We start from the raw sequence: 13,152 nt of genomic DNA, 5'->3' as shown, positions 1-13,152 counted from the left end.
GTGACCAAGAGGAGCAAGTCTTTGCTGTGTCATGCTCAGCTGCTCAGGAAAGGTCCTCATCTGGTTGGCTCCTAGACAGTGGATGCACCAACCACATGACACCTGATGCTACAATCTTCAAGTCTTTAGACAGAAGCTGCAGAACTAAAGTCAAGATAGGAAATGGTCATTTTATTCAAGCTGAAGGCAGGGGTGATGTGCTGATATGCACCCTTACAGGTAGCAAAGTAATTTCAAATGTGCTGTTGGTGCCTGAAATTGACAGAAACCTGCTCAACATAGCTCAGTTGCTGGAAAAAGGTTATTCAGTTGTGTTTAAAGACCACCAGTGCCAAATCAGTGATCCAAGTGGATCCAAACTGATGGCAGTCCCTATGGCTGATAAGAGCTTTGTGGTTGACTGGACAAAAAAGTCAGACATTGCCTACACAGCCACTTCAGATGAATCCAAGCTGTGGCATCAAAGACTGGGACATGCCAACTTCAGATCGATGGCCCGAATGGTCAGAGAGGACCTGGCTGAAAATTTCATCAACTCAGTGGACCATGATGATGTATGTGAAGTATGTCAGCTAGGAAAGCAGGCCAGACTCCCATTTCCCTCGAATCAAGCCTGGAGAGCCTCTGAAAAACTCCAACTGGTGCATACTGATGTGTGTGGCCCTATGAAGACTGAGTCATTAAGTGGAAACAGGTATTTCATACTGTTCATTGATGATTTCTCGAGATATTGCTGGATTTACTTCTTAAAACAGAAATCAAAGGTGGCCACTGTGTTTCGGAAGTTCAAAACTGCTGCTGAGACTGAAACAGGCTGCAAGGTGAAGACCATAAGGTCTGATAATGGGACTGAGAACACCTCAGCTCAGTTCCAAGCCTTCTGTGATAAGGCAGGCATCAAACATCAACTTACCAACACATATACACCTCAGCAGAATGGGGTAAGTGAAAGGAAGAATAGGAGTTTGATGGATATGGCCAGGTGCTTGATGATTCAGAAGAATCTGCCTAAAGCACTATGGGCAGAAGCAGTTAACACTGCAACATACATTCAAAATAGACTTCCAACCAAGGCTTTAGATCAAAAGACCCCATTCGAGGCCTGGTTTAGCTTCAAACCATCACTGGCTCATCTGAAGGTCTTTGGATGCATCTGTTATGCACATGTACCTGCTGTTAAAAGGGACAAATTGTCTTAAAGGGCTCGACCTGGTGTTTTGGTGGGCTACAGCACTGTTAAGAAGGGTTATAGGATTTTAGATCCTTCAACAAACAAAGTGTCAGTAAGCAGGGATGTGGTATTTGATGAGAGGTCATGTTGGAACTGGGAAAGACATGAACCTGAAGAAGTTTCTGAAGAACTTGCAGCAGACCAAGCTGAGCCAGACCAAAATGTCCCTGAAATGGATATTGATGATGAACCAGTCAGAGGAACAAGGTCATTGGCTGAGATTTATGAAAGGGCTCATGTAGCCATAGCTGAACCAAGCAACTTTGAAGAGGCTGAGGCTCAGCAAGGGTGGAAGCAGGCAATGGCTGAGGAGATCAGCATGATTGAGAAGAACCAGACCTGGGAATTGGTTGAAAGGCCAGTCAAAAGGAAGGTGATTGGGGTGAAATGGGTGTACAAAGTCAAGCACAATGCTGATGGAACCTTGAACAAACTGAAAGCAAGGCTAGTTGTCAAGGGGTTCAGTCAGAGGTATGGCCTGGACTACCTGGAGACCTTTGCACCAGTGGCCAGGCTCGACACCATCAGACTGCTGATTGCCTTAGCAGCACAGCTCGAATGGAAAATCCATCAACTTGATGTGAAATCAGCCTTTCTGAATGGTTTCTTAGATGAAGACATCTATGTTGAACAACCACAAGGGTTTGAAATAGCTGGCAGAGAGCATATGGTCTACAAACTGAAGAAGGCCCTATATGGATTAAAACAGGCTCCAAGGGCTTGGTATAGCAGAATCGATGGCTACTTGACTGATCTGGGATTTGATCGAAGTAAGAGTGAGCCAACACTGTATGTCAAGAAACAAGGGACACAAATACAACTCATTGTGTCCCTGTATGTTGATGACCTTCTGGTGACAGGAGGAGATCGAGTAGTGCTGGCTGATTTCAAGACCAAGATGCAAGAAGTGTTTGAAATGTCTGATCTTGGGGAGATGTCTTATTTTCTTGGAATGGAGGTGTCTCAAGTACAGAATGAGATATTTCTAAGCCAGAGAAGCTTTGCCACAAAGATTCTGACCAAGTTCTCCATGCAAAACAGCAAGGCAACTAAAACACCTGTTGCTGTTGGAGAAAAACTATCGAGCCAAGGTGATTTTGAGAAAGTTTGTGAAACAACCTACAGGAGTCTAGTTGGTTGCTTGCTATACTTGACTGCCACTAGACCAGACATCATGTATGCTGTAGGATTGCTCTCAAGGTTCTTGCATTGCTGCAATGAGAAGCATTTCCAAGCTGCAAAGAGAGTGCTGAGATATGTCAAAGGCACTTTAAACTATGGTTTGAAGTACAGCAAAGAAGGAAATTTGAAGCTGGTTGGCTACACTGATAGTGACTGGGCTGGCTCGATAGATGACATGAAAAGCACCTCAGGGTATGCTTTTAACCTTGGTTTAGCCATGTTTTGCTGGAGCTCAAAGAAGCAAAGTCTAGTAGCTCAATCTACTGCTGAAGCAGAATATGTGGCAACAGCAAGTGCTGTCAACCAAGCCATATGGCTAAGGAAAATATTGGCTGACTTGAATGTGCATCAAGAGGAAGCTACTGAGATCTTCTGTGACAACCAATCTGCAGTAGCAATTGCTAAAAATCCAGTGTTCCATGGAAGAACAAAACATTTCAGCATCAAGTTGCATGTTGTTCGAGAAATGGAGCAAGCTCAGGAAGTAAAGCTGATCCACTGTAATTCAGAGGATCAACTTGCAGACATTTTAACCAAAGCCCTTAGTGTCACAAGGTTCGAATGTCTAAGAAAGAAGCTAGGTGTTTGCTTCATGCAAACCAATGAGGAGTGATGAAGTTGGTTCAGCATGCAGCAAACTCGACAGCATGCAGGCCATGAAGACCAAGTCATGCAGGAGCTGCTGATGCAAGCTTATTGTGTTTATTTTGTAATTCCTAGTCAATGAAATGTAATCTTAGTTCATTTCTAACTAAGTTAGGTTGTTGACTGATGTAATTAGCTTATGTATGAGCTGTAAACACAACTTTGTATAAGTTTACAAGCCAAATTTTCAAGTTTCCATGTCATTAGTGGAGGTAGGTGATGTTTAGGTAATTATTTGCTGTTTTTGACAAGCTTAGTGCTTGGTTTATGTATTGGCATTGTGCCATTATGCAATTTTATGAATGAAGTTCAGTTTGTTCATCAATTTTTCTCTTCATTTTTCTTAGCTTTTCTTTCTTTCTCTTGCTCGAATTCTCTTGTTTGCTCAGCAAGTCTCGAGACTTGCTTGACTAGTTTGCACTGAATCTGTTAGTTTCAGTTACAGCACCAACACCTTGTTATAAGACCCTTCTTGGAACTTAATTTCGGGGACTTGAACTTTTACTATTACAAACGTTGTCTTCATATGTTTCAAGTCATCGAAAATACGAAGAGCTTTAGATTTTGATATTTCACTCTCAGTTGAAGGCCAAAAAAATTCTACGATATAAACTTCATAACTTGTGTGACGATTTTGTAAACAGATGGCAATAGCAACATCTATGTTATAATCATCTAAACTGGAATGTCTATAGTCTTCTACCTTAGTAAGAGATGGTTCAAAATGGTAGCCATCCTTTGATTCAAATTCTTTCTTTATAATGAATGGGCCACAAAATGTGTCTTCATAATAAGACAAAAATCAAAAGATTTGCTATCTTTCACATAACAAGAATTTCTTTGGATAGAAAAAGCATGTTTCTTATTTGGACCTGAGATAGTTTCATTCATATTGTTATCCTTAGCAGCCCATGTTAAAGCCAATGAAAGCTTGTATTTACAACATAAATTTTTTGATATGTCATGTATCTCGGCAAGTGCAGCTAATCGATTCAATATCAAACCCTGTACAATTATTAAATAAGAAACAATTATCACAAACAAAATTTGAAAATTTGAAATAACACTCTAAATGAAAAGAATTTTGACATTTTACTTTTAGTTTGATAAAGATAATTAAAATTGAAAGGTAACTTTTTTAAGTCAGTTATTCATAAATTTAAATAAATTAAAAACATAATGTCATAATTATACTTATTCAAATAAATTTGATTTTCTCTTACATAGATAGGTATTCATAAGTTAAAGTCGTATTGAACTAAAAAAAATTGAAAGCTCATTTGAGTCAAGTCTAGGCTACCTAAAATGGTTAATTTTACTATTTTAAAAATTAAAATATTTCAAATATGAGTATATGAGTATTTTTATTTTTATAATTAAATTTAAATAAAAGTTAATACTACATTTTTTCATATTCACGATGTGGGTAAAAAAATGATATTAAAAATATAAAAAATAAAAAATTAATGAAACATTGTCCTCAAATACAGTACTGGAAGATGATCATAATTCAACTTTAAAATTGACAAAATGTGTGAGTGAAAGTATCATGCATGCATTAAAAAACAATAATTTCCATCAAATTTTAAAAATTCGAATTCACATCCTTTTGACTATGAGTTCTTAAACAAGACATCAATCTTCATTTTTTTTCCATGTAATCTTCCACGATATATATCTAGAAAAATGCGACGACGAAAATGGACCATGTCTTCTTGTTTGAAAGGAAAGCATTCACCGTGCGTAAGACAATCACCGTATTTCATCACAAACACCGCACAATCAACCGAGCTTCATATTATAATAAAAAAATGAAAAAAAAAGAGACAAATTTGTAAGATAACAAGTAAATTAAAAAGTTACAAAGCTGTAGATTATGAAAAGTACTTACTTTTTTTGCTTTGGGATATCATTACGCACCACAAATGGCCATTCATTTGCATCACTATAACCAAGCTTTGGGAGTAAAAAGCTTTTAAAGCACTGTAATACTTTAACAGGTTTTTCGAAATGGAAAGATAGTATTTGAGAAGACGGATTCGGATCCAACCATGAAAATATTTTTTCCTTGATATCAACATATAAAAGAACCCAATGGGATGATATGCACAATGGTAAAAGCATCTGCGATCACAAACACATTTTAAATCTCAATTATAAGCCAAAAGGAAAATTAAAAAAAATAAAATCAGAGAGCTTACTTTATGTACACCCCTTAGCTTCTCAACTTTAAGCCAAGCTAATACTTCATGTTCTGATTTGAATCCTTCTATCAATTGAGTCTGATGGTTCCAAAATATATGTTACTTTCATTATATATAATGTTTATAAAATAATAACAATTTCAATTCCAAATACCATTAGATTGTGGTAAGATAAAGGTTCTTACAACTAAATGAGAGCTAAATGAATAGTGATTGATGTATGCATTTGGAAATTTGTCAGATCTCTTCTTAAGCAATTCGAAGAAAACGTTAACAACCTGTATCATAACATAAAAAATTAACATAATTAATTTATCTTCAATTAGTTTCATACTAGATTGAAGACATGATAACATTGAACGCAACTTGATAACTAATGCATGACACAAAATATAATTATGAAGATGATACAAATATATGAATTACTGAATTAATTTATGCCCGACCACTATACATTTGATAATTACTTACCGAATCATTAATATAGTACTCTTCTCGAGTTTCATCATCTTGAGGTACCATGAATAAAGGTGCCAATTCATTACCCATCAATTTAAACTCTACATCTCGTCCAATCATTTTTCTGTGAAATATAAACATTATTATATGGTTAAATTATGATGATTACTTCATATTCTAATATTAACTCATCAAAGCTAGCAGCATACCCATTTAACTCATTCCTTTCGCATTTCTTTTGCCATTTATCTAGCCGTTTATGCTCCTTGCTTGTAAACCTTGAGAGTAAATATGCCTTAACGTCCTATGAGAACAATAATCAAATAAAATCATGATGTAAAAACATTAACATATGCATAAAACCAAAAGAATGTAGGTGTATGTATAACCAAAGAAATGAAGTATGAACCTGTTCACACCATGATCCTTGATCCTTCAATGTTGTTTCATTATCAGACTCGGAAGATGAGCTTTCGACCTGATCTAATTGATTAGTATCGATCGACGTATCTTCACTCAAAATTTCTATTACGTCATTAGTGTTTCTTCCAAGATTAAGTTCTGTATTAAGAAGCTTTGCTTAATAATTTAATTTATTTTCATTGTTAAGGAAAACCAAATTCAAGTAGTTTGTTTAGTTGAAAATACCTGATGATTTTGATGGTATCACTTCTTTGCCAACATTCTATAAAGAAAGAGTTCTCATCTTTTCAGTTCAAGTGAAATAACAACATTTATTCTTTAAATAAAGATAGAAATGATAAAAAAAAAATAGCACTAAATTTCTTACCATTTTGTTGGCAGCTTTGTATTTGTTTCCACTGTCAGTTTCTTCCTTACACCCATTTTTGCAACTTTTCACTATTTGCAGCTCTTCTAGATTCAATTAAAATAAGATATATTACCATATGATATTTCAACAGCTTAATCAATTTCAAATTAAATAAAAACATTGACATCCGAGTTTGAGTACCATAATTGTTAATGATAATAAGTGTAGTAAATTACCATTGTTGTTGGAATCTTTGGCAATGTCTTTGGTACTATTAGCTTTTTCGCAATTCGAAGGTTTGAAACTTTTTACCACATAAGTGTCCTCCTCATCCATCTTCCTTTTCCTTTTTTCCTATGAAATGAAAATGCATCAAGGGAGTTCAGTCTTCATGGTGTATGAAAAAAAGATTCAATGGAGATAGCTTCTAATCATAATTCATGTACACTGCCTACCGTATTTTGTGTAAGTTCATGATTTTCTCCCTCATCTGTGATAGTAAATGAACTTAGTTAAGTGATGAATAATGCAGCTTTAAAAAATATATTGGACTCTCTCAGTGAAGTGTAGAAGATCAAATGAAAGCAGATAAACAAATTAAGAGTTATGACTTACTTTCTTTAAGAGTTTCCAACCAATTTTGACTGCATACCAAAGCTTCCATGCTATCAGGGTCCAAGCTATTGTAGCTTGAATGTGTGATCATGGCACTAACAACCGAACATGGCATCGAAACTGCTACCAACATTGCAAGGTGATCACGAGCCATCTTTGCAAGAGTAGGGAGCCTTAGGGAATTGACACGCCACCAACCAAGTATGTCTCCATCTAAGGGAAGTGCAGGCTCTGACTCACCTAAGTAATCCTCAAGCTCTGACTTCCATGAGGGTAAAAAGTTATTGAAGGAGTCCAAAATACAATCATTTGCAGTCTCTGTTGTCAAAGAATTGGAATCACCCAATATTGAAGTGGATGCAATCGAATTTCTAGCTCCATTGGTATATTTACAGTAAACATCTGTAAGAACTTTATAAAACCGGTTCAGTTGCATCTTATTGTCATGGCCATAAATCACATTATATGAGAGCTCCACGATTTTAAATTTTAACCTTGGATCAAGAACAGCTGCAACAGCTAATTCCAAATTACATAAGCTCCAATAGCGATCAAATTTCCTCTTCATCAATGTAAGAAATGAATGATTGCTTTTTTCCAGCTGAAGAAATTTCTTGTATATGTCACAAAGCATTGGAAAGTACAAACTTACAGTAATGGATTGAGTTCCTTTGATATCATTAAAACATTTCAAACAACTCTTTAGAGCTATGGCCTTCTCCCATTCCTCCATGGATGGGTTTAGCTTAAAATTGCCATCAATTTGCTCCAACTGACAAAAGATTTCTCTTGATTTCAAAGCACTAGTAAGTATGTCAAATTCTGATTCCAACTTGAAAGAAAGATCATCCAATGATTTCCCACCTTGTAGCTTCACTTGATCTACAGCTTCTTGGAATTTTAGTCTCCCATGTGTTGTTTCAGTGACATATTCAATGGATTCCCTAAACTTATGAAGTATACTATACATCTCACGAGACCCATCCTCAAGAAAATTGCAACTAATGAACCAATGAGCCGAAGAAAGCGAGCCTTGATCACGAACACAAGTTTCTTTTATTTGCTGAAACATTTCCTCGTTCAAAGAAGGGTCATCCATAGTTATGGAATATATTTTCTCATCTAGATTCCATTCTGAAACTGATCTCTGGATAATTTCACTTAAAGCCTTTGTGTCATATATATGCTTCAAAGTTTTGAAGGCAAGAATCTTCATCTTCAGTTTCCAATCATCATCAATAAATTGTGCTATCAGGCAACAATATGCAGTCTTTCCAAGACCATTCTTCCACAAAGTGACTCTCAAATTGAACTTACAAGCAAGTTTATCAAAACCCTGTCGAACTTCTCTTTTCTTTTCCTTATAGAAGTCAGATAACAATTTATCTCTTGATTGAAACTCAAACATCGGCTGCAAACCTTTCACAAAATTCTTGAAGGCTTCTTGACCAACCAAAGCTAATGGATACTGATGCTTAATAACCATTTTCACAAGATCCAAGTGACTCCTTTCTTGATCAAACGTTGAGCTTCTTTCATTGGTATCAACTGGAAGTATCAACTGGCTTTCTTGATTTTGTTTTTTCTTACCAGGACATACTTTCGAGTGGTTATTCAAGTGTGTGGTTCCACTCTTACTTGACCCTGTAAACACCTTGAGGCAGTGTTTACATTTGGCTACTTGTTTTCCATGTTCTTCAAACTTATCAAAGTCCACCCAAACCTTTGACCACGACTTTCTCTGTTTGTTTCGTTTTGTTTCCACAATCTGAGAGTGATCATTGAAATAATCCATTAAAAATGAGAATAATAAATCATGTATATTACTTTATATGATTTCAATATTTTATCCAAAGGGAAAACCTATTTGATACTACATATATATACAATATTTAAGCAGAAAATATGAATACGATGTTGAAAAGATATTCCACCAATATTGTAAAAAAGGTAACTAGATTTACTGTGGAATTAATTTATTAAGCTGCATTCTTGATGTAAGTTTTTCCTTATGGGTTTCTATGGAACTGATTAGGTTAAAATAAAACTAGATTTCCAGTCTATGACATTAACAAGGAAGAATAAATAATTACCTTGTTATAAGGCCCTTCTTGGAACTTAATTTCGGGGACTTGAACTTTTACTGTTACAAACGTTGTCTTCATATGTTTCATGTCATCGAAAATACGAAGAGCTTTAGATTTTGATATTTCACTCTCAGTTGGAGGCCAAAAAAATTCTACGATATAAACTTCATCACTTGTGCGACGATTTTGTAGACAGATGGCAACAGCAACATCTATGTTATAATAATCTAAATCGAAATATCTTAGGTCTTCTACCTTAGTAAGAGATGGTTCAAAATGGTAGCCGTCCCTTGATTCAAATTCTTTCTTTATAATGGAGGGGCCCCAACATGTGCCTTCATAATCTTCCATAAAATAAAAAGATTTCCTATCTTTCACATAACAAGAATTTCTTTGGATAGAAAAAGCACGTTTTTTATTTAGATCTGAGATAGTTTCATTCATATTGTTAACCTTAGCAGCCCATGTTAAAGCCAATGAAAGCTTGTATTTACAACATAAATCTTTTGATATGTCATGTATCTCGGCAAGTGCAGCTAATCGATTCAATATCAAACCCTGTACAATTATTAAATAAGAAACAATTATCACAAACAAAATTTAAAATTTTGGAATAACACTCTAAATGAAAAGAATTTTGACATTGTACTTTTAATTTGATAAAAATAATTAAAATTGAAAAGTGACCTTTCAAAGTCAGTTATTCATAAATTTAAATAAATTAAAAACATAATGTCATAATTATACTTATTCAAATAAATTTGATTTTCTCTTACATAGATAGGTATTCATAAGTTAAAGTCGGATTGAACTAAAAAAATTGAAAGCTCATTTGAGTCAAGTCTAGGCTACCTAAAATGGTTAATTTTACTATTTTAAAAATTAAAATATTTCAAATATGAGTATATGAGTATTTTTATTTTTATAATTAAATTTAAATAAAAGTTATACTTTTTATTGTAAAAAAGTAATTAAAGCCGACTGGCCCAAATGCATTTAAACATGTACAAAAAAAAGAAGAAGAGCTAAATGTAAAAGTAAAACCTCTAGAAAAGGTTGAAGAGGTTGACGAGGCAGAGGATTTGGATTGAAACCTACAAACATATTCCATTCGATGAAAATGCTATAATTAGTCAAATGAATCAACTTTTATTAATTTCGTCACTTTCTGTTTAATTCAACTTATTACTAATCATGTCCTAAATATATATTTTAACTTTAAATAAATATTATTAAACTAATAATATGTAAACTATAATTAAAATAAAATATATTTAAAAAACCGAGAAATTTTGGTTAAATGAATAATTCAGTTATTTAATTTCAACTAAATCAAATTAATTATAAATTATTTTTTAAATCCTTTTGATTATGAATTATTACTATTTTTATATTTTTTTTCACTTAATTGAGGTTTTAAACATTAAAATTTCAATTAGTTAAGTCTATTACTATTTTTTTTGGATTATTTTCATCATGTGGTCCATTAAGATTATGTCACATAACGAAAAATTGATATTTTCATTTAAAAATCATAAAAAATAAAATCATAAAACAACTATAAAAATTATAAACATGAAAACAATTTGTATAAAATTACAAAAAAAATTATTCAACAAATAATAGAAAATTTTTAAAAAATAAAAATTATATCAAGTATTTTAAATATATATAAATATCTACAATTTTATAAACAAGCTTAGTTGTCACTTGACTTCTCAACTGATTTTCCGACCTTAGTCTGTCTTATATTTTTAAATTTTTTATAATTTTTATACTTTTTATAATATTTTTGTAATTTTTTTATTAATTTATTAAAATTTATTATTTTCTACATTTTTAAATATTTTTCATTTTTTACAATATTTTATTTTTGCAATTTATATAATTTTTAATTTTAATTTTTTTGCAAGTTTTTAATTATTTTATTTTTATTTATAACAATTTTATCATTTTTGTGCGCTTTTCTATATTTTCAATAAATTTTCTTGTAATTTTTAAAATATTTTTGTATATTTTTATAATGATTATAATTTTTATTATTTTTAATAAAAAATTAATTTTCACCATGTGTCGCAATCCTTCCATGCCATGTGATGAAAATAACACAAAAAGGTAACCGTTACCATTTAACAATTGACCGTTAATTTTAATAGAAAAATTCTTCAATTGATTGAAATTTTAACATTTAAAAGCTCAATTGAATGAAAAAAAAAAAGAAAGTTAAAATAATTTATTTTAACTTATTTATTTTTAGTAATTTTAAAATAATTTATTTTAGTATGGATGAATCTTATGGTTGGTGATTAATATAGAAATTTATAAGTTTTCAATGCATAAAAAAATTGATATATAATTTAAGATTATTTAAATTTGATCGAATTAAAAATAGATTGATGGAATCAATAAATTGATAATTTATTATATAATTCAAAAAGAAAAGAAAAGAAAAAACAAATACCTTGTCCAAACTTATGGTTGGTGGAATTGGAATTGAAGTGTCCATCTTCAACTTTGGGTTTCCATGCCGACAAGAAAAACATTGGGCATCCCTTGTTACCTAAAATCAAACACTCTTCTTCCTCCCCCATTATTTCTAACAAACTTTCATCCTCAACGCTAAGATTATCTTTCCTCTGGTTTAATGGAATTCGACTAAAGCCAGCCATTGAAAAGAGATGTTGCCATTCTGTCAAAGTTGGGTGCCGCCTAATTACATTATTACCTTCCCATGCCTCTATGTTGCACTCGCACTCATACTCATAAAAAAAAAGGCCCAAGTCGCACCACCAATCAACAGTCTTCAAGGAATACTGAAATGAATCCTTGAAACATGTCAAGAAATTGGAGTGGGTATGATTAGAATAAAAGTCTAGCATTATCACAATCGTCGGATTTATCTCCTTCAATCTTACTAACTCTCTCTCCATTGCTTTTGCATCTCTTACCAACTTCTCAAGTTTAAATTTATAGTAAACCACCACCATTTCATCATCTCTTCTTTTGAAATCTATTTCACATTCATCCACTTCTGCCAAACTATTGCCATAAACCACTTTCAACAAATCCTCCAAGTTTACATTAACTTCCTTGGCATCCCTAGTCAAAAACTCCATTTGGCGTGGGAACTTTACATGTTTTTTCAGAAATGGTGGAAGTATGTAACTTACACGGACGGGTGGAGGATAGTCGAGGAAGTTCGGTAGTGTACGAAGAACTGAATACTGAAACCTGTCGTAATACGGGATGGAGAAATCAATGAGGTGCAATCGCCTGTTTCCCATCAAAGCATCATTGATAACTTTTTCTATGACGCCATTAATATGGTAGCTGTTATAATGATAATATGGTGCAGGATTCGCCGGGAAAGCGAGGAAGGAAGAAGCGGGATGCAGTCCGTAGGCTCGGCGAACCAGAGCGTCCGCAAAGTATTTCACCACTTCGCTTTGATATTTGTTGCGTCTCTCATCAGCAAGAATCAAGATGTTTTGAAGGAACGCATCGGCGCTTTTCAGATGCCCATCTTCAATAGCTACAGCGCAGGATAGTAACAAATTCAAGGCGGTGTCGGAAAAAGAAGAAGCCATGAAAGAAGGTGAGATTGAACAGAGTTTGGGTAACGCAGAAGAGAAATATGGTAGAAAAGCAAGTGAAAGAAGCAAGATGATCACTCGCGTCAATGATCACTCACGCGGAATACTCAATGTTTCTATTTTGACTTTTCTTTTTGCTTCCTACAAATTACCTGCCTGCAAATTAAATAATATCTCAACCTACCCTCTCAAAAAATTTTTTTTGTCTACATTAACACTAGAATTTCACAAATTTGATCCCTGATTTTATTATCTAATTTTTATAGAAATATAAATATCTAAAGGTAAATTTATTAATTAATGAAGGAATCAAATTTAAATCCTAAACCTTAAACTTTAAACCCTAAACCTTAAATACTCATTG

General features: G+C 33.4%; 1 protein-coding gene across 4 annotated transcripts; it reads right to left on the bottom strand.

Moving 5' to 3' along the window:
- Positions 1-4,535: 4,535 nt before the first annotated feature.
- On the bottom strand, positions 4,536-12,782 carry LOC107935578 (zinc finger BED domain-containing protein RICESLEEPER 1). 4 transcript variants are annotated; one of them, XM_041087976.1, is made up of 15 exons: positions 11,657-12,782; positions 10,240-10,289; positions 9,202-9,753; positions 7,109-8,876; positions 6,949-6,983; positions 6,730-6,847; positions 6,512-6,597; positions 6,370-6,406; positions 6,131-6,282; positions 5,931-6,025; positions 5,734-5,845; positions 5,448-5,540; positions 5,260-5,340; positions 4,950-5,182; positions 4,536-4,849 (listed from the first exon to the last, which is right to left on the bottom strand). In XM_041087976.1, the coding sequence occupies exons 1-15, from the start codon at positions 12,780-12,782 to the stop codon at positions 4,672-4,674; spliced, it is 4,716 nt and encodes a 1,571-aa protein (XP_040943910.1). In that variant the 3' UTR covers positions 4,536-4,671. The 4 variants fall into 4 exon arrangements, with proteins under 4 accessions (XP_040943910.1, XP_040943911.1, XP_040943913.1 ...); XM_041087977.1 differs by having other exon boundaries at positions 6,512-6,594; XM_041087978.1 differs by having other exon boundaries at positions 4,714-4,849; positions 4,946-5,182.
- Between the last annotated feature and the right edge of the window lie 370 nt (positions 12,783-13,152).

Source organism: Gossypium hirsutum, chromosome D02 (genome assembly GCF_007990345.1).
Source record: "Gossypium hirsutum isolate 1008001.06 chromosome D02, Gossypium_hirsutum_v2.1, whole genome shotgun sequence".
Taxonomy (NCBI): domain Eukaryota; kingdom Viridiplantae; phylum Streptophyta; class Magnoliopsida; order Malvales; family Malvaceae; genus Gossypium; species Gossypium hirsutum.
Note: the sequence above shows the minus strand (reverse complement) of the source record. Positions and strands in the feature narration are given on the sequence as shown.